This window comes from Calliopsis andreniformis, chromosome 10, assembly GCF_051401765.1.
Source record: "Calliopsis andreniformis isolate RMS-2024a chromosome 10, iyCalAndr_principal, whole genome shotgun sequence".
Taxonomy (NCBI): domain Eukaryota; kingdom Metazoa; phylum Arthropoda; class Insecta; order Hymenoptera; family Andrenidae; genus Calliopsis; species Calliopsis andreniformis.
In genome coordinates this window covers 20,123,257-20,145,353 of record NC_135071.1, presented here as the reverse complement: position 1 = coordinate 20,145,353, position 22,097 = coordinate 20,123,257, and the positions used below count along the sequence as shown (strand labels likewise).

The window sequence follows — 22,097 nt, the reverse complement described above, 5'->3', positions numbered from 1 at the left end:
CTCGAAATCGTGTTCGTTACGCAAATAGTCGCGCGTCTTTGTTATTACACGCTACTTCGCCCAGTGACGTATTCGCTTTGTGCCCAGGACGTGTTCCGACGTACGGCTGGTTCCACGCGATGGACTCCTCTGCAGATCGAATTAGCCCTCCCTGTATGCTGTACGTCCTTGGAGTGTTTCACCAGCAGAAATCGTTTCTCTTCGACTTTGTGCTCCCATTTGCTGCAATAATTTCCTAATAATTCAGACAAGCAGTGTTCTTGTCCCTCTAACTTTAAACCAGCTACACTGTGTCACATAGAAATTTTGATCCCCTCTTCACAGATGCATTTACAGTCCACGGGTACTTGAGTCATTTGTTTCTGAATTGCTGTGATTTGTTTAAATTGTGTTCGGTTATAGTATGGGTAGAATTCACACGTAAAGCTCCCTGGAGGTGGGAAATTTGTTTTCCTCTAATTAGAAGCGTGATGTGGTTCAGTTGAAATTTTGAGTAGCATGTGCGACTCGTTACAATGCACGGATTTACAGGCGTGCGATTTGCAGCAAACGCTTTGTGTGTGCGCGTTCGCGCGAGCCAATTCGACGCACGCTTAGCGTCACTGTGGAATGAACAAAATTGGATTAAATACACATAGGCGATCGAGTGCGTGTGCAACGTAGTGTCGCTTATTATCCGCGAATAATCATGGGAATCCTCTATACAGTTGACTTTGATATTTACAGCAAAATATCAATCCTACATAATTAGTTTATCGTATTACCTGATCCGTGGAGTTCAACATTGAGATTGGAAAAATGAAGAACAGAATATAAGACCGAATCATGGTTAATTAACTTCTATGTTTCTTCTCGATAACACACTACTTGGAAAGAAGCATGTTGTCTGATCATAGTCGGCTCATTTCACTGAATTACTTTGCGCATCTATTACGTTGTCACGTTGTCGAGCTACATCCTTTAGCATACGCGAGCCGGAGACTTGATTGTGTTAAGGCGTACGTCAGCAGGAGAATCATCGTCGTTCCCGTCGGGATTATTGGATTTAATGCACTCGAGTAACCGATCGTGTAGACAGCAAACACTAATGCTTCTCGTTGAAACGGGGTTTGTCATCCGCAAATAGTCACGCGACCTGGCCATTATAACTCAGACAGTGTGACAACGAAGACAGACACGCCTGAGACTCCCCTGCTAGAACATTGATCGCAAAATAGTGTCTGTCCAAGATAAATAATAACAATATACTAAGTCCTTCCCTTGGAAAACTAAAACTAGAAAAAAACGATCGCGTAATCATTTTCTGTTTTTTTTTAATTGGTGTCTGTACCAAAATTTTATCTACAAAATTGTAATTGCAAAACGTCCCGTTTATGTTAGCCACCGCGAATTTACTCTCAACGATTATTGTAATGGAACGACGAGTAGGTACGTAAAAGGCTGGCGGGACCGTCTGTTTCGAGAAAACGTTCACGCGAAATTCAACGAAAGTGGCTAGCCGTAAAAGGGTTAGATCCCCATCTCGATCTCAGGTAGTTAACATTCGCGACGCGTTTATCCCTTTCTCGTGATGTTTATGAAGGGGATGAAGTGCGCTGGCGTTCCCGCAGAAAAAGTAACGCAATGTTTGTCGATGGTCTATGCTAATCGAGAAGCCCATAATTTCTGAGTAGCGGGCTCAGCAAGGGTGCTTTGACTCCGCCAATTTTCACGAAACCAGGAGCTGTTAATTGGATGATCAGTACTTGTGATCGGCGGTCTCGAGTGTCGCACACTTTGCACCGACGATCCAATGAATCTTATCAAAAAGTGACGAGACTTCAGAGGTTTTTTCTATAATTGTATTTCTATGTTTATTAATACAAAACGATATTAGTGACTGAATTACCAGGTCGAGTTTCGATTGTTCCACATCGTTGATTAACAAACTCACCTTCCGCTAATTAATATTGTTACATGTTCAGTCTAAAGTGCTCCCAGAGCATCCTCTAATAATCGAGACACTGTACTCGTGTCACTACATTATTGTGCACTGATTTTTTCCTTTCAAGCAAAGGGAAGTAGCCAAGTATTTGAGTATAGGTCAATTATCGTCGATCTATACTACTGAATACTATATAATATGAAGTCTTTTCACATTATTCTGAACATGCCATCAGTTTCCCTAGTCAGAAACTGAATTCGTCAAATCGAGGGACCAATCCCCCGTCTTCCAGCCGTAAAATTCGAAAGTTTTCGGCGAGTAGGAAGGGACAGGTGTCATTTCGCTAAAGGTTAACGGAGTAGGCAGCGCTCGGTAGGGGAAGGCTCTCAGAGCGCGAGGCAACGTGGCGTGTGCAGTCTTCTTCGCGAGGTGTGCCCATGATGCGTGTTGTGGGCCGTGGGCAGAGATTGCCAGGGACGACGGGGATAACTTCGTTCGGGTTAGTGGTGATTCGATTTACCTGGAAGGCCAGTCAGGGCCAAGTGTACAACACGTTGCAAGCCGGGACAGCAATATGTAATCCACTTTAACCACACACGCCGCCTCTGCTCCCCTCTTCCTCAGTGGATGTTGTTACATCAACCGGGGACCCTTCCTCGACCGAGTATCCTCTTTTCCCCTCATCCATCCCCCTCGTCCCGCTGCTTCTTCCGTCGACCTGACGGGGTTTAAGCATCTCGAGAGGTTCCTCGCGTTACCCAACGGCGGGAAATTGATTTCCATGGTAGCGGGCGAAGGTTAAGGGAATCGAGAAGTGCTGGACGATGTGATCCGTGAAAATATGAGAAATTCTCAAACGACGATGTCGACGCGTCTCTCGGCGTCTGTGGAAACGTTAAGAATACCTTGCTGGTTCTAACAATTGGACCTGTGATTTGCTGTTGCCGATTGGTGCTTGTCTACTAGGCGTCTGGAGGATTTAATAGAACCTTGATACTCTGGAATGTTGTGTCTCAGATTTCAAGCCCGAATCTCAGTACGATTTGGATTTCGGACGGCGACATTACGGGTAATTGGTATTGCCACAGTTGCAAGGGTACTCCCAAGAACGCATAAGACCAGCACGTGATTGAAATTTACATTGCCTTCTTGCATTAGCCGTTTTCGAATGCATCCAGTGCGCTTGGACGTGTTTTTCCTTTTTAGATTTGCGATAAAATTGTAAAGGGGAAAAATGAATAGTTTGGAGGACGAGTTTGATGTTGGAGAGATAGCAGAAAATGTTTTATAATATTGAAGAATTCCCCTCTATTTCGTTTTTTCTTCGAAATCAAATTTTCGTGGAATACAGAGCATCCTTCGTTGATAAAGTCTTCCTTAATTCTCGAGAACCGCTGGCTCTCCAGTATAATCCCGTTTGTGTTGGGGGTTATTCGATTTATCTGGATGGCCAGAGAGGCAGGGTCAAGTGTGCTGTCCGCTGCAAGCTGGGACAGCAATATGTAATCCATTTTAGTCCGGTCCCTCTCCTTGTAGGCTCGAAAGAGCCACCTGCGAGAACTTTCATTTATAACGCTGGATCAGCGCGTAAAGCTGGCATCTTCCAGCAATTCGTTTCCTTCCAAATCCACATAGTAAAGTAATCGCTGGAAAAATTTCTAATCTTCCATTGGGTACACTTGAGTACGAGAGATTCTAATTTGTAATGCATATCTTTAATCTGACATTTTTTTAAGTCCTATATTTTAGTGCTATCTACTTTTTGGACAGTTTTAGAAGATAAGGTACATTAGTTGAGAAAATAGCTGCGACAGAAGTAGTGGTATCTAAAGGATTGAAAAGTTAAGGTTCGAAACAATCGATAGGAGCTGAATCGCATGTAACGCGATAGTGTGCAATAGTGAACTACGCATTGGTGTCACGGCTGATATCGGATACCCGTATCACGGGTCTTATAGATAAATCGAATTGTTGGTAACGCGCACGACGTTATCCTCTTTGTTCCTGTCAATCACTTTACTCAAGCGCATTGTATTTTACAGCTATGATTGCGGGACAACAGATTTATGCAAATAGCGTGAACCGAAAATGCAAGACCAAAGCATTTCCTGTCATTTAGAATATTATTAAATAATTCCACGTTCAGTTGTTACAGTTCTCTCACTTTAGAAAGAGAATATTATGGAAACGTGGAAAGTATTATGAGCAGTGTCAATGTCACTTACTGAAATTCGAGCCGTGCAACATTTTTGCATTTACTATTCATTATATACCGCCTTTCTTTGATTACTATTCAAATGATAATCTGTCCTGTGCTTCTTAATGGGATGGAAATTCATGACATGCGGCTCCGTAGTCGCGAAGTGAAGTTTGCGAGTAGAAATGAGGGAGAGGGAGTGGAAATGAGGCTCTGTCCTTTGCCTAACTCGTAAATTCTAAGCAGCTTAAGTCACAGACCGCGCAACTCGATCCTTTTCTACGTTTTAATACTATTGATCGTGACAACTATCGTTGATAGAGATGTAGTTACGCTCTATCACTTGTTCCCTACGCCGATGTTCTTATTGATGTTACTACTGAATTTACTCGTCCCTTATTTTTCTCTGTTTGGAATCGTCTAAATAACGTACGTCCTGGAATTATGAATTCTGAGGATCGTCATACGCGTAGCAAACGATTGTTCTAAGGAAACAACTGTACGTAGTTCGCATTGTGATTCATAGCAGTATAGATAGCGAGCTGAAGACCTTGAAGATACACGGATGTCTCAATAAAGCAATATTCGAGCACATCTACTATTTCCTGCGTTTGAAATTGCACTGGGGAAAGAATAGGATTTTCTACGTCTTCTATAGAAGAATTTAGATATAGATGGAATCCACGTAAAAAATAACATTTCTCTCAATGAATATAAAATATACTTTCTCTATAATTCAGCAATTTTATTTAAAAAAAATTAGACCGACATATTTCTCCTTCTGACTTTTTCATTCATCGTCACAATCGAAGTGAACCACCTGTGCCTCCTCTGAAACAAAGATGGAGAAGCCTCGCCTATGGCACAGTTTGTGAAAGCATCGTCGATTAAGCGCAACGCCAGCCTTCAACTAGTTATGATAGAGTTCACCCTTCGTGTCGACTCGAAGTTTTCAAGTGTTAGCACTTGTCACTGGGATGCTTCAGCCCTGATAGCGTGTAGTCCGCAAACACAGATTCCTTCCACGGTCGTTTGCTGAGAACTTGAAGGATCCACCTTGCGGTCTGAACTCCTGTCAGCCGAATTCCTTGAGTTCTGATTGCCATGGATCTATCTATGCCTCTGATTGACGTTGGCCTATCGATGCGACTTCACCTCGACCTTGCAAGTAATTTCTGTGGGCTTGAATTTCAAGAAACTATAATTTCATATACAATGCTCAGATATTTTTTGACCTCCTTAAATATAACAATAATTTTAACTAAAATAATTTAATCAATAAAAGTTCCTCGTTCCTCTCACTTTCCAATAATTTCCTTTTTATAGAGCAGGGAATAACTGAGCGTCGTATGTATGATCCTATACTTCACGAAATGTAATTCAGACCTGACTCGGTTTCTATACACGCTGAATGAACTTTAATACGAGCTTGAATGTTCTATATAAACCCGTAAGAGTAGACATGGCGAATCTCGTCCATTCGTCGAAATAAAATGACCATGTGCGCACTGAAGACATAGCTCACGAGCTCATCATACATTTGTAATTAGGACGACGCCCAGAAAGCACTTGTCGCTGAAAGGGTGAGATGGGACACGATATTAGTTCATTTTCGTGTCTTAATGTCATCACAGTGGCACGTGTTTACGAGAGTATATTTACGGGTATACATTGCAACACCACTTTGCCTGTTTCTCGTTTTCTTATCGCGCAGTCCTGCTCAGGAACACAGAATTCGGGGTGCTGGAAAATTATCAGGTTTCAGAGAAGAGAGCTTCGAATCACTTGGGTCAGTGAAATTGAATTAAATCGTGGAGTTTATTAGGGAGTTTGAGAAGATTATTAACAGAGTTTATAATTTAATATACAGTATTCTATAATATTTATTATAAAAGGAATGATGAGAATGCGCAGGCACGGTGAAACAAAATTTCCATAAATACCTTATTTACAATAAAAGGAGACTTGTTTACAGAGTTCGCTAATCGAAGCCATTGGCGCGACTCGTTATCATCACAGACATGTTTATTGGCGGAAACCATTTTACCAGTACCTCCCGATATTCTCCACGTGATTGCTCCACCGACGAAGAAAGCACAAGATTAAAATTTCATGATCGAACCCACCGAACCCGGAAAAGTCGACTTTTCATGGAGAAACCTTAGGTATCCACAAACACCCTTGTCAACATAAATTTTCTCGTAAGTTCCGTCTGAGTTTCGATTCAGCCCATGAAGACTGTTTCTAACATTAGTAATTCTAACATTATTAAGATTGAGAACTGTGCTTTGAGCAACGTACCTGTGGATATTCTACTGTTCTCAGTAGTACAGTCAATAATACAGTCACAGTAGAACAGATCAATTTTAAATATCCAAACAAATTCTCCACAAACATTGTGCCATGAAACTAACATTTCTTTTCAAAAATTACATCAGCTCCCGTCGATCCTTAATATTTTATTAGCAACAAAACAAACCGTATAGGTTTCACGGAATGCAAATACAGCAGTGAATCTCAGCCCCAAGCACGACAGCAAGTGTACATTGAGGCGAAAACGTTGGGACAAGGCCACTTGCGACTGCGGTTTGACCTCTCAAACTTCGCGCATTGCGATTTCGAGGGTCGAATTGGAACCGTGGTCCCCAACTATCAGCCTCGATACTCAACACGGGCGGAAGCGAGCCATAATAAACAACGGATCTGATTCCGTGGTAATAGTATTGTTCCTGGCGGCCGAGACAGTTCGCAGAACTATCTTGGAGAAATTGTTGGCTGCATGGAATGGTGTTTGGCAACGATTACCCGTAATAATTTAAACATAGAGGATGGACAGTGTCCTCCACAAGGGAGTGCGTTTATCCAGCTTCGTTCTAGGATGCATTTTAAACGACAACTGCTCCAAGAGCTCCACTTTCCTCTTTTAAGTCGAAGATACCTTCGAAAGCAACACTAGAACTGGATAGTGGATGAAAGCTTTGCCTCCCTCAGTAGAATAGAATTTGGACCAACGTTTGATGTTCGCCGACTTTAAGCTGACGCCCGACGATATTCCAAATCGAGAGCAAGTTTGTGTTGCAAGTTTGCAAGCTTCTTAGGTGTTTGGTTAAAACAGGATTCAGCTGAAGCCTCACGGCAAAAACAATTGATTTTCTTGGCAGCTTCTTCTTTAAGGGATGCTGTCGGCTAAACGAACGTTCGTAATGTTGTTTGAGAATTCGGCGTTTACATTAATCACAATACTTGAGTGGAAATTAAAAAATCTAGTGTCCTCAAGGCGGAACATGAATGTCAGCCGCATTAATTGCACGTACTTTCATCGAGAACGATTTTTTCCACTGACTGAGGGTGACGAAATCAGTTCGATTCAGCCCTGAATTGCCCTCTGACACCATACTCGACGGAGGTGGAAGAAAGAGTTGAAAGAAGGGAGCGTAGAGGAGGGAGAGCCCTCGAGTAAACAAAGGAGGAAATGGGGTAAATAAAAAGCAACCGTCGGGAGGAGGTTGAGATTCGAACCGTTCCGAAGGCTGCTGTGTGTGCGCGAGCGAACACGTCACTCCACGTACACAGGGTTCGTACATTAAGAAAAGCAAACCGGTTGGGGAGCACGACTCGCCACACGCTGGCGCAGACATAAACTTCCATCCCCTGTCCTCGCGGGGGATGAACAGGACCGAAGGAAGGGGCTAAGACGCGGCTGAGAAAGGAAGGAGAGCCTCTGGCTTCAGAAACGTAGCACGCAGAAACAGCGAGGATAGCGGGGAGAGGATGGAATGTGGGGTTATATAAGAGGTGGAAGGAAAGAGAGTTGGTCATTGGGAATGGAGGAAAGTTGCGGCGAAGTAATCCGAGCCGTGGACTTTATAGTTTTGTTTATTCCCTCGCATACAATTACGTTGATGACGTGGAGTGAAACCAACTCAGACCTTTTATCCCTCGACTCACTCGACCCCTGTCTCACCCCTCAGCAACTGTTCTCCACCTGCTTTCCACGGCTCACCAGCGACGGTTTCGTTAAAACAGTTATACTAGCAGCGTTTCAGACGAGCATTCCGAAACGAGATGATTAGCTACGTTGTCCTCGACGAATTCTCTGAGTTATCTCGGAGACCTTATCACTTTGAGTACAACGCTAGAATCATTAAATATCTTGTCACTCGTATTTCAATCTCTTTATGTAAGTAGATTCCATATTAACTTGATATATCACATATCTGATATGAAGTCGTTGGCAAGCGATGAAACAGTGATGGTAGACGTCTTCATCTGGCTTCAATTGTACTTTGATCCAGAGATTCGTCAGCAATGGTGCGTGAGAGGGTGACTCGCGACGTGTTACAGGGAAATAACGCGTCGCCGGGAGCAATTCGACTAACTTTTAGCGTCGGAATTGCGGGGCTCGGTCGGAATAGTTAGTTGGTACGATTATTCGCGTAATGAATATCGTTTAATTCATGGCGTACGCGCGTCGAGCATGGGCTGAGCCGGAGGAAATTGTATTCCGCGGCAAGATGTAATGCGCCCGTGCGATTATGTTACCCAGCAGGCGAAACCAACTGCGCTCTGGCCCTTTAGATTACAGTAGTAATCGTTTAGACCAGAAAAATGTTTATCGAGAAACGTTTCCATTGCAGCAACCTTCTTTACTGCTGCTCGAATCATAAAACCATAGATAACGTGTTCTAACAGTCGTATTGTCATAGTACTTGGGAAGGGAAATGACGCAAGTTAAATATATAAAAATATGGGTTCATAGAGAAGAAAAAAATATAAGGGATGCCTTAAAGGGAGAGAGTGTAATGTTCACAGATCGATGGCTCGTTGTGAAAATTGTAATACGCTCCCGGGGGTGTGCGTAAGGGTGCAGAAACGCTTACCATGCTTAAGTTCACAAAGTCAAATAGAAAGAGTTGCGATACAGGAGAAAATGAGGGTGAGTGCTAGCCGAGAAAAGGGTGCGGAAAAGTTGCGAGCTGAATTGTAAACCACCCTGAACTTTCTGCCTCCTCTGGTCGTTGCCTGAGGACGGGCTGAGCTCGGAGTTCGAAGGGCGATGGGAGAAGCTTCCTTCTTTAAATTACATTTGACCACTCGTTTGGACACCCTTCTCCTTTCAATTCTTCCCTCGTCCGCCCGTCCTTTCTTCTCCTCCTATGGTTCTTTCATTCCAGACAGACCGAGAATTCGTTTACCACCACCGTTTCGTGCATCTATCCAAGAATAATTTTTACGTGTTCTTTTAGGTGAAAGTCTGAATAAAAAATGTTAGGAGAAAAACGATATAGGTCTAAAATTTGGATGAAGTGAATCATCAGCACAGTTTCCAATCTCGACCAAACGATGCAGATAAACTGCAGCAAAGGAAAGAGGGGCTCGTTTCCATAAATTCCATCATCAACGTCTCTCCGAGCCGCCCACGCGATCGCCCTTATTATCGTAATGTTGCAAACGCGTCCGGTAATTTCTGGTCGGCGGATCGGGCAGCAATTAATATCACGAAAATGTTTCGTGCAGCTCAGCTCGGTAGAAGTAACGAGCATCTGCTCAAGGATACGATCTGCGCGGGGTTAGTTATAGACTTATTTGATATGCCCGGTTGATAAAAGAAAGAAGGCAGAACCGATAGGTATCTACGGCCCTGTTATTTGCCGAGTCTTATCTGGGTGAAACGGACCAGCCCAGCCGGGACTATGTAATTTCGCGTACGTATGGCCGATCGATATCGTGTTTAATCGGTATATCAGCCACACGGCTTGCACTTTCCTCCATATCACGGAATATTTGCTTAAATCATCGCTGGGGTTGCTTTAATTCGTGCCTCCTCCATCGGGAGCCGACTTTCGATACGTGATTCAATCTACCTTCGGCTGCGGCCACCGCGTGCTCACTTTCGCCTGCGTTGAATTAATTCGCGAGATTGTGGAAGCTGCGATTCGATTCCGTACCTCCATCCGCCTTTCGTATCTTCGATTGCTTCGATCACTTTGCTTCCAATTTCGACGCCGTCCGCGCGTACCCGTTTAACATTGATTTCAAACGTTTCATTTAGCAATAAAAGTTACGAATGCATCTTCCTCCGTCTGCCCCTTTCTCGCCCCTTTCTTTGTCGGCAGTTTCCAGGGAGAGCGCTTTAAGCATTCACTCTCGTTCCTTTGTGTCTCTAACCCGCGCATCTATTCATTTCCCCGCGGATTAGTTGCGCAAACTGTCGGTTGTTTAATTATAATAACGGGCTACGCGGTAGCCGCAATTTCTCCGAAAGTCGGAGCCTGGCTGAAAGAGAGGAGCGACTCTGCGAAACGAAAATCAACCGGTAGCGGTGGATGAGGGTAGGGCGGAGGGGGATGGAGAGAGGTAACCCTCTCGCCTTCCGCTTTCAGCCGACGTAATATGATTTCCCGTTGGTAGCGCGCATTTTTCACGTTTCACTTAAACGAATACCCCTGAATGCTGCCCCCTCTGCCGACCACTTAACGTAGCAGTTGCCTTTTTAGCGGCAGTCGTGAAAACGTAATCAAGAAAAAGCGTGGCCCGTTACGCTGGGAGCGGCGGGGACAGGGGTGGGATACGGTTTTGCATACCGCTGTACCGCGGGAATTTTTGGGAAATTTCCTCCATGCCGTTGGGCCTACGACGGGAAAACGCAGCTGCGCCACCCTCGAGAAAAAGTGGAAATAATTTCGGGGCTGAAGGCGCCGTATATTACCCACGCGGTATTCGCTGAGTTTTCTTCGTCTGGACTTTATCTTGCCTCTGTCGCGGCTGCGAATTAAACTGTGCTCCTGAAGGTTTCCCTTGGTTGATACAACTGTGAGTAGAGGGGGATTAATTTCACAGGGGATTTAGTGTGTAGAAATACACGTCTGAACACATAGAGACCTTTACTACTTAGGCAACAATTATTCAGAATTTTCAAAGGTTTCAACTTTTCAGTTTTCAAATATTCAAATTTTTAAATATTCAAATTTTCAAATATTCAAATTTTCAAATATTCAAATTTTTAAATATTCAAATTTTTAAATATTCAAATATTCAAATTTTTAAATCTTCCAAAAAGGTACGACACATTCGAATTATCGAGACGTTAGTACGTTATAACGTATTTGTACACTACTCGCAATAACGTTAAATTATTTCCGCAATTTTCCTTTTGCGAAACGCAACAGCTGCATAGGAATCTGTATCTTACAATTATGGTGTACTGTCGACCAAACAGCCTTACCTTCTCCACGAGCGAACACAATGAATAACGCAGAAAGTTTCTTCTATATTTTAACAAAATTTCACTCGAAAAGTATTCAATCTTCAGACAGCAAAGTGTCATTCGTTCGTCTGCAATTATTTTTACAAGCACTGGCAGCGATGGTACTTGGCTAATTCCGTGCTATGTAGTTTAAAACGCGGAAAAGTCACGCGATGGGGAAACGTACGAATAGTGAATCGAGTTGAATCGAATCGGTAGTTAACAGGTTCGACACGTCCGTAAGTTAATCTAAGCTGTTGCGTGTTTCCATTTCGCATTCGATTCGCGAGAAGAAATTCCATCTGTTTCGACAACAATTCAATTTAAAGTTTAGACGAGTCTAGATACCATCAAGCGCTGCCACTATTATCGATCGAGGATACTAAAACCCTTATGTTTATTTATTAGAAGAAGTATAAATTTGGACAAACCAAGAAACCCATCTATCCCCTCAGCAAGCGGAAGAGGTCAACGACTGAGGCGACAGACGTCTGAAACGCCTGACGTGTCGTGCACGCGAGGAAATCCGCGACACCGCGATTTCGCAGTTACCCTGCTATCGCGCTCGAACGAATAACACGCGTATTGCAATGCGTGAGGACGTACCGTGGCGCGTGAAACAGCTCGCGGATCGTACGGCGCGGAGAAATGGGCTGAGGGAACGACCGACGGAAGTTTGAGGGAATTACGGGGCCAATAAACCTCTTTACTGCGTTACGAAGGAAGCCATCCACTTTATTCCGCGGCGGTAGTGCCGTTTTAATAAAAAGTATCGCGCCGCGCGCGTACCAGGAGGTGCGAAACGGAGCGGCAGCTGGTGACGCGGGGTGGCGCGGGGCGTCGCGGCGCGCGACGGTGTTACGTTTAATCCGACCATAATTTCGCCATTAAAGTTAACAACGTCTCCCGAGAGCCGGCAGTTACTTCACGGTTGTCGTTGAATATAGAAATTTTGGTTAACCGTAATTATGCTGCCTGCGACCCCTGCACACCTTCCGTCACGATCCTCTCCGCGAGCGGAATTATTAATTCCTCGACCTCGATCTCGCAGTCGGACGCTTATTTCGCTGACCGTCGGAGGGATTCTGCGGGGACGCAGATTACGTTCCCTTAACGCGATTATCTTGTTTTTGAGACGGTTTTAAGTACTGTGGATTTTCGAATTGGGTTACGTATAGGTTTCGTTACTGATTTTCAAGCTATGAAGCAGTCGCAAGCGTTTCGATTCTTCTAAGAGCGATGGCGGACTAATCATTCGTTAATGGATTTTTTAAATAATCACGTGGCACAGTTCGAGGGAAACCTCACGCCTGCATTGTGTCGAGCGCTGAGCGGGCGACGCGTTGTCCTCTAGCGCGGAAAATATTATTGAACAGCTGCGAGAAAGGAAATTGCAGCGAAGCGAACAGGTTTCAGCGCGATACCCGTGAAAAGTGTAGCTAGGGTGAAATTACTGCGCGAGGGAAAAAAGAGCAGAAAAGGGAAGGTATCTCCGTTCTCCGTCGCTTGACTTTTCTCTCCTTTCCTTTTTCCCAACCCTCTCTAGCACGCTGGAGTAGACGTCTCGTCGCCCATTCATGCGTTCGATAGATACGCTCGCGCGTTTATCGATGCTCCTCCCCTCTTCTGGGTTTTCTCGGCTAAACATGTCAACCCTGATTTCCCTCGCTCGACATTTAACGCCACTCGTTATGAGGGTAACCGACGGGGAATGCGACGAGGAAATGGCACTCGATAATCCCTCGCACCTTTTCAGCTCCTCGTCTTTCGAATCACCGAGTTACTCTCCTTGAAATTTATCGACAGAATCGACACGTCACATTTTTCAGTCTCCACAGTTTTATCCTCATTTTAAATAAAAACTACTTTCGCTAATGTATTTCCCTGTAACACAGAGGAGGCACGAAATGATTGCCAGTAGAGTAGCAAGATGATACGTCGGACGTTGGTGTGTGGTTGTCGTACGATGAAGAGGGTAGAGAGAGCAGGGCAGGGAGATCAGGATAGGCTGAGAAAGTTTTCCAATTTGAGGCAATTAGTTTGCCGTACGGGACTCTGGATGGCATGCATCCAGATAATCGAATATGGGTCACCGTCCGAAGTGGAATGGGTCGCGCTTTGGTCAGACCGAAGAGTAGGATGGCCATTAGACAGAGAGGAAGCGAGAGAGTTTGACGTGGGCGCGTGGACGAGGGTCAACTAGAAGCCCAGCCTGAAGCAATAATTGTTCGAGGGAATCTCGAACTATTCGATACGCTTAGGGCATTAAAACGTGGCTGCGATCGAGCGTGGTCTCGCGGAGGAATTTGCATAGAGAAAAACGAGGAGCTGGCTCGATACTAGTGGCTGGATCGGTCGCTTCTAGAATAGGAAAAGTAATGAATATTGAACCAGAGGTGGTAATGTGGAAGATAAAGCGTTCATTCGAACGAGAATTCAATTTTGAGAGAGTCACGGTGTTAGAAACGAACCTCTGTTCCAATGCGCCGAAGGGATTCCGAATGGAATTTTTTATAGGGTTTTAACGCTGCGAAAATTCTGGACAGCGATTCCACTGAGCTGATTGCTTCCGCTAACTTTATCGCCAGTCTCGAACGGACGGTGCAACAAATTTAATCTACTTGTAAAACAAGTTTTTATGAACCATTACAACTTTACGAATTACAATATCTTCTACTGTCTGCAGGATTCATAGTCCTTCATATTTTGAGCGCAACTACTCTGGAATGTTTCGAACAGTGTTCTAGTAAAATAAAAGCCACCTATATAACCAGAATTAAAATTCTCTGACCTACAACGAAATGGTAGTTACATATTCCAACAATTTCGCGGATGTAGAGAAAAATTCTGTTGCAGTTTGCTTCATAACTCAATTCTACTCCCAATTGGATAGCCTCGATCGTCCAGCAAAACTCTTGAGAAAATTCCCAGCTAAGATCTCTTCTGGATAATCGATCGATCGGTCACTCGATACTTAGGATTACGATTGATCGATCATGGTAGTGTGCCTCGTGATAGAGCCTCAAAGTTTCCCTCGACTCCTTCGAAGTTTCTCCTAGCTATGCAGGCCAAGGAAACTGGTAAATTGCTAATACAACGTGCAAGGATTTACCAAGAAAAATGTTCGGGTCGCGTTCAAACAAGAAGTACAGTACTACTGGGATCGTTCAGTGTCACGCATGAAAGGCAGAAATCATTCCCTTAATAGCGACTCACTTCCTTTCGACGAATCCATTCCCCCAACTTCGTTATTTCGTGCCACTTGTTAGAGCAGCCAAACGTTCACTAACAATTTATCTAATTTTGTTTCAGAATCCCAGGCCAGTTGGGACGAATGGTGGACGTACGACGGGATCTCGGGTAAGACTTCAGAATCCAATTAAATAATTTCCATGACTTGAAAAAAATTTCATCGTAGGGGTAGGGGAGGAGTTCCACCAATTTTCCGCGTTATCAGACCGAGCAATCGCCTGTGTAATTGCGAATCGATAACCGTCAACACGAAGCCCCCTATAGAAAGGGAAACTCTTAATCGGCACGAATTAATTTCCATTAATATTCGTGGATTTCACGATCGATTGCATGAAGTTCGTCGAAGCGACTGCCAACTGGCTTCCGAAGGCGAGTGTTCAGGGAATAATGAGATATCGGAAAGACTCCGTTTGAAAATAACTCTTTCCCTTCCCTTGTCCGCGAAACGCGCGGGTTAATATTGGAAAAGTTTTATGACGAGCCGATTACAGAATTACTATTGCGCCTATGGCGAACAAACCTGTTTATCTGTCGAGTAAATTCAGACAGAAATACGCTAACATTTCTGAGATTCCTTGTCGAGAGGTTCTTCACGCTCTTTTCCCTTGCTTCGTCCGGCAAAGCGTCGAGTTAGACTACTAGCAGAGAGATATAATAGAGTGAGGCATAAATCGCGGAGGACAGGAGACGTTGATCAATTTCCATCATGGTGCAGCATGGCTGCCGCGCATGGGGCTCCTTAATTTACTTAATTCTAAGTTACGAGCCCATCGAGTAGCTCGTGGCGCCTGCACGAATTTTTTAATCTCGCCCGTCCTCGGGCAAGGCGGGTCGCGGGTTTTTATTAAAAATAAGGCGGCTGCCGATAGGGTAGCACTCGGGCGCGTCGAGTTTACTGTTGTTTCCCCATGTTGGCCAGCTGTCACAAGAGAAACAGTGCCGTATACTCAGCCAAGGAGCCGACGTATAAAGCCCCCGAAATTCTCCTTCCGTTCCTCGTTCGAATCTCTTTTTATCGCGCCAAAGTTTCTCAGGCTACCCTAGTTGGGCGATCGCGGTGAAACGAGGATGTAACGTCGACTTGCCGAGACGTCGTTAAATGTGAACTGGTTCGTGGAAGCGAGGGAAACAGTGGTGTTTGGACTTAACCACAGGGTGATCTTCAAAGATAAGAAATTTGCAGAGCTGCCATACAAGTAGTTACTTCTTTACTTATTGTAGATTAAAATGCTTACTGTTTAGTTTCGTTGGTCGTTCTTCTCTCGTCTGGCTACCACTGTACACTCTACTTCCGAGAACTTCATAAATTTCCTCCTTTTCGAATCTCTGTGCAGCGTCAGATCCACCAAACCTCCTGCTGACTTATTACACCCCCTCGTGGGAGTTTGGGAGTAGATTTTTAGGGTGCATCTAAGCCACGAGTCTCATATCGGGGACAGATGGCTGGGCCGTTTTACAACCAATAACAGACTCCCTGGTAGAGGCATGTATCTGCCACGACCCTCTACCTGCAGCGCGTACATCCTTGATTTCGAGGCTGGAGAAAAATATCGCTACGGAGTTTGCTCTTTCCATACGCGCAGTGCAACGTATAAATATGAGCAGAGAGGAAAATAGAAAAGAATAGTATTCAATACGAGGAAGATAATTTGCTGCAGCATAATACTCTTAAAGTAAAAGCATAGATAAAATGAGGGGAAAGTGTTTACTAGAAACTTCAAGATATTATGGTGTCATAACTTTGAGCGGCCAAGAAAAAATATTCTTTCCACATTTTATCGAGCCCTTGGAAAACCCAAATAAAGTATTTTGAATGGCTGTGATACAGAATTGCCAGTCCTTGCAATGTGTGGAAAGAAAATTTGCAGGTCTCGTTTCGAATGGGAAGAAAGGAAAACCGTAGGGAGAATATTCGAGGGCAAGAAGACGCAAGAACGAAAAATGCTTCAATAGCACCGGAACTTTTCTACGAGCAGGATTAAGTCAGCCACTCCGTCGGGCTTCTCGTCTTTCGCCTTGGTACGCAACTGGTAGCACTGCCAGGGCGCTGTGCTCTGCTACTTGAAGAGCACTTTTCCGGCCCCGTGAAAGTACTATTCCAAAGTGAAAATGAAATTTCTGCCGCGAGAGAAGGGCGCCACTCTTTGCCCCTCTGACATATCCAACCCCAAGGGACTTAATGGTACGCTTGTTAAATGTGCCAGAGACCGGCTGCAAGAGGACCGAGATCTTACTTAACCTTGTAAATAAGAGAGTTAATTAAAAATTTCTTTTCGACGGGCGCTGAGGGTGTTAATAGAAAAATCGTATTACAGGCCCCTTAAATTCTCGTGTTGGGATATTTAATTAAAACTGTTATTTAATTTTCCTGATGATACTTAATTTAGAAAGCTAATACCCCATGAAAATTAAAATTTTTATTAATTCATGTATACTGGCAAGTAGTAAAGGTCGACGGAATTCCAGACAGATTGTTAAGTAGAATAGGTTCGTGTGTGGTCAGACGCTGGAAACGCAACTTTTAGTGTTTACGTATTGATTGTAATATTTTTCTGACGAATGCATTCTACTTTTTCCATTTTCAACAAAATTGTTATATACTAAATTAAAAGTGTGCAATCTACTTGCACGAATTTATCGGTATCAAACAGCACAATCGCGTTACCTGGAAATATCGACTGCGATGGGGTTAAAAAATGTTCTATCGGCGATATGTACAACGTCAATCGTTATAATCCCGGGTCGAAACGGCTGAATGGAAGAATCCTAACAAAATCACCTCTCTCTGCTGTTATTAATGTCGAAATGGACGATTAACTTCCACTAACAGCAGAAAAAAGAAAAAGAGCAGGTTTAATCGCGGATAATGTGAAAGGACGCGCGATAATTAAAAGTAATTGCACATAAATAACACAAACTCGTCTAACTCTCCTTCTCTGCGCTTCGATATTTTCAGAATACGATTCATTAACACTCTTATGTTTCCTCCGACACTTTTATCACGTTTCTTTATTGACAATCTATTTTATGCGATATTTATCCTGAGAAAAATAACGATGCACAGAGATTTAAAAAACATTGAAATGAAAAGGTAACATTTCGAATTTTTGTGATCAGTCCAAGATACTGTGCCCTTAAATCTGAAGTACCAACAATCTTTTTCAGCAAGCTCGTCTTCACCGCGATCAAGTTCCCACTCATTGTTACGAACAACAATGAACATTAACGCGATATCATTGTTACAGAATGCCCGCTTTCTTCGAGTAAAATGCGCCTTCTCCATTATAATGGGATTGTCTCGTTCGCGTCAGTACTTTCGTTCGCGCGCAGACCGCCGCGAACATTGAATTTTTTCAAATATTTCAAAGCGGCGAACCGCGAACACGTCTGGCCCTTTTGAAAACTTATTAACCGCGCGACTCTTTGTGAATCTAGCTTCGTTACCGAGTAGCGGGCCACGATGAAAGCTGTGCCGCTGCCAGAGAAGAGGTTTATTTTATAAATTTGAATGAAATGCAACAATCTCGCGTTTCTGTTACCACGCTGGAACAAATAAATGTGCGTTGGCCTGGTTTCTGGGAAACAGGCAAGATTGGCGGGCTCTCGCTTGATAATACGCTTTTCAGCAGCTCTTCTCGCGATTCGCGGATCGATAATCCCCACGTTACCTGGGATTGTATTCATTTTCGCACCGAGGAAATGCTTGACAATAGGAAGGACAAGATTTCGATTGCTTCAATTAAGAAATCAATTTTCCTCGCATTAGTTTTCTACTATTGTAGGCCAGTTAGGCGTGGCGTTTTGAAAATTTTCATTTGAATTTATTCGTAGCTGGAATGGAGGCTGGAGCTTTTTTCTATGTATGGAGATCGATCTCCATGCGCTATCCAATCGATCGTATTTTTTGGAGGACATAGCAACAACTCACGGGTTGTGAATAATTGAAGGGGACAAGTTGTGTTCCGTTTCAGTGAGTAGAAAGAGCAAGAATTTTCCTTCAACGTTAACATTTCAATGACATTTGACAGCGGCTGAGGGAGTCTCTATTTTGCTTCTACGCTCGCAGCGTTCCGATGAATATTTGATATTACATGTCTCATTGCTACAGCGACATTAGACCTTTCGTTCGAGATCGTGTCCTTAGCGAAGAGGCAGGCAAAAATGTCACCAGCAAATATAGAATCCTCTGCTTGGCTTTTTCACGTTAGCCCTCTCAATTAAGAATTTAGCACGTTTTAACTAATCCTTAATTTCATTTTGGTTTTCAGTTTGCGTCACTTCCTGTCGACATTTAAATTATTTGTGCGCTGCAAATTCATTTCTGTATCCTGTCTTTAGTATCTCTATTAATATTCTGAGTTACCTGAGATCCCAAAATATTTTCACGCGATCTCGTCTCCAGGATATCATTCGCTGCAGTCTCACGAAATACCCAGGTGTCATGGTACAAAGTGTCTGTCAACGTTCTCGAAAGTTGCCACAGAGCATCACATAAGTTGGCGTATTAAGACGCCAACTGAAGGCAACTTGCTCGCGTACGCGGAAAATAGAATGTAACGCCCAGTCACGGAACGATCGGCGCTAACAAACCGAGAAAATGCAGAATTCGTTGAAATTTAATTAAACAACGGAGACAATTACCAGTCTATAGAGAATCCAACGCGACTTTCCTTGGATTAAACCTTGAATACTCCAGTTCACGAACCTGCTTTCGGCGAAACTTTATATCGGATAGCTTAAAATAGCTTTGGGGGAAGAAATAATATTGGTAACTTTTATATTTCAGAGTATCACCAATGAAAAATGAAATCTCTTTAGAAGAGTTCTCAAATCTTCTAAACCCTGTCCACCATGACGACATTCAGATGGTTATGCTGGTACGCGTTCCCCTGGACACCGTTCCGAGGATAGAATTCCGAGAATGTCACTAATTCAGCAAACGGAGTGAGAGTTGACCGCGTGCTTGCATATGGCAATGGTGCTATCGATAAATAATCGAATTTGCCTCGGTAGGTACATCTTATACGCGGTTTACGTCGATAACAAATGCACCATGAATCATCGAATCTAGGAATTTATCTCGTGAGAAGTTGTTATTGAAGCTATGCAGAAAATTTCTAAAGAATTGGAAAAATCAGGCAAGAAAACTATTCATGTCTTGAAGAAAGCTTTTAGCTCTCAATATTAAGTTTGAACTAAGCATCATCCAACTATTGGAAATGCATACGATGCATCCATTTCCGTAGGAGTCGGGCCAGATACTATTTTTCCGAAGCGAGACGCAACAAGAGTTTTTGAAAGTTGGAAAGTAGGACGAATCCATGAATAATAGAGGCAAATGAATATTCGAATAGCTCAGAAAGCATGGAGGGTGAGGATATTCGTAGACGGAATGCATGAAATAAGATGAATGCTTCCGAATGATCCCGAGAATCTGTAAACGGAACAGGATATCTAATTCAATGCGATACGATACCGACGTTTATCCGACGAGAAAATTCCAACGAGAACAATAACGTTTCCCTAGCCAGTCGTGTCGCGTTTTTTGCGAAATAAAACTGCACCACTTTTACGAGATACGTAAAATTTCCTACGGACGCATTACCAAATACGAAAGAGAGTTCACCTCGTGATCCCTGGAAAAATCAGGAATTCCTAAACATTTTATTACGGTTTCCTTGCTTGGCTATGTAAATAGAGTCTTCAGAATTGTACAGAAGCCTTTCAAAAGTAGTTCCTCCACTTCACCTTCCATCCCTCCGAATATCGTTATCCAAGGCTCTGGATTGGCTCTGGATTCGATCTAACGACCGAAGCACCAGCCAAAGTTGAGCAGTAATTTATCTTCCCAGCAATGTGTCAAGCATCAGAGCAACATTCCAGTGATATAGATCGATAATTCTCCGAGCACGTTTCCATTCCAACATGCATCCTCGATGGCAGGACAATCGAAACAAATGAACTGCATGATGAATGCACCAGAAAGACTATCAGAGTCGACAAATTCCATCTTCCAATTATGCCAGTGCAAGTAGGTGATCTAAGAACAATGGGAGTTTAATTCTTCTGAACATTTATCGCATATCTGTTCCATTTGCAAACCCTTCAGAATATTACTTCAGAATATTATTCAGAGACGGTGCATTGGGTAAGCTCTTGCCGCGCTCCTATTGCGCCTTTAGCTGGACTTTTCAGCTGGGCCTTTCTTCCCAGAAACCGTAGCGAGCCTTGAGTCAGCACGCTCGTATTCAGCGCGAAGTGATAAAGATGGAAAGTGGCCCGGCATTTGCATGTTTATTCCGCTTCTTTAATTCTGCCCTCGCCGCGAGACTCGACTGCGCCGTTTCCATCCGGAAAATATGTACGAAAGTGGAAAACCCGCTCGTTTCACGTTCACGGGGCCACCCTGACGCTGTTGTTTCATCCTCTTCGCCTCTGAATGCGCGATCCCAGCGTATCGTGGCATTTTCTCACGCATGGAAATTAACAAGCGACAGCTTGCACGCGGAGACTGAATAGGAAAACGATGCACGAAATCGGGGGGAAATAAGCACAGTATTTCCTAATTGCAGCTACGCTTTTCCTCTTTCTTATATGTGCATACAACAGAGATGAAAAATACTCGAAGAGGAAGTTATCAATATTATACAAGTACATGTTTGCAACTTGGATTGTGCTTCAACATGGTTTCTTCTGTCATGTGTAATTCTGTGGGTAATAGCGGGTAATAATCCAGCAAGTTTAATTAGTGGTCTACTCCACCGCAGGACATTCGACTTTTCTTTCCGTTTTCGCGGCCTTTCCGCCCCAACACGAGCGAAACCCGACAGAACTTTTCGACGACCGAACCAGCCAGCACCGACGAGCACTTCTGAACAACTTCCCTTGATTAATTCCTGTAATTTTATTTGTCCTAAAACATGGTCCTTTTGTCATGCGCCGTTACATTGTTCCCCGAGCAGTCGAGTTCGCGTTTACCTTTAACTGGTGTGTTCGGCTGCGGAAACTTCGCTGGAGGAACGCAGACGGCGAAAAATAACAGTCATCGGAACGACGTGACGGTCCACTCGAGTGGACATTAATAAGCGGGGACAACTCGCAATGGGGTGGAAAATTATTCATAAGAAACGTTCAAGTATCCCTTATTGATTCTGACGAAACTTTGTGGCTCTTCAGAGAGAGAGCTATGATCCATTTACCTATCGTAAGCCAAGTTTAGAAGGTAAAATTTCTTCGAAAATGTAAACTCTCGTAGGTGGTTCCTAGGGAATTACTTGAGGAAGCTAAAAGCGTTTTTAAAATAAGATAAAAGCGCCATCGAAAGTTGCCCACCTTTAATCCCTTCTTGAAGACAATTCTCTCTCTGTAGCAGTCCCCAGGCTATCTGTTTACAATCACACCGCTATGCCAGAGCCCCCGAGGAAACCTGCCTCTAAACACACCCTCTAAACCACTCGCTGGCTCGGGGAATAGCATCC

General features: G+C 43.7%; 1 protein-coding gene across 2 annotated transcripts in view; it reads left to right on the top strand.

Moving 5' to 3' along the window:
- Positions 1-22,097, top strand: part of Carpa (Carbonic anhydrase-related protein A) — a 115,036-nt gene that overhangs the window by 46,339 nt on the left and 46,600 nt on the right. For both annotated transcript variants that reach the window (XM_076387438.1, XM_076387437.1), the window contains exon 2: positions 14,680-14,727. In XM_076387438.1, the coding sequence (XP_076243553.1) occupies positions 14,680-14,727 (48 nt within the window). The remainder of the gene's footprint in view (positions 1-14,679; positions 14,728-22,097) is intronic.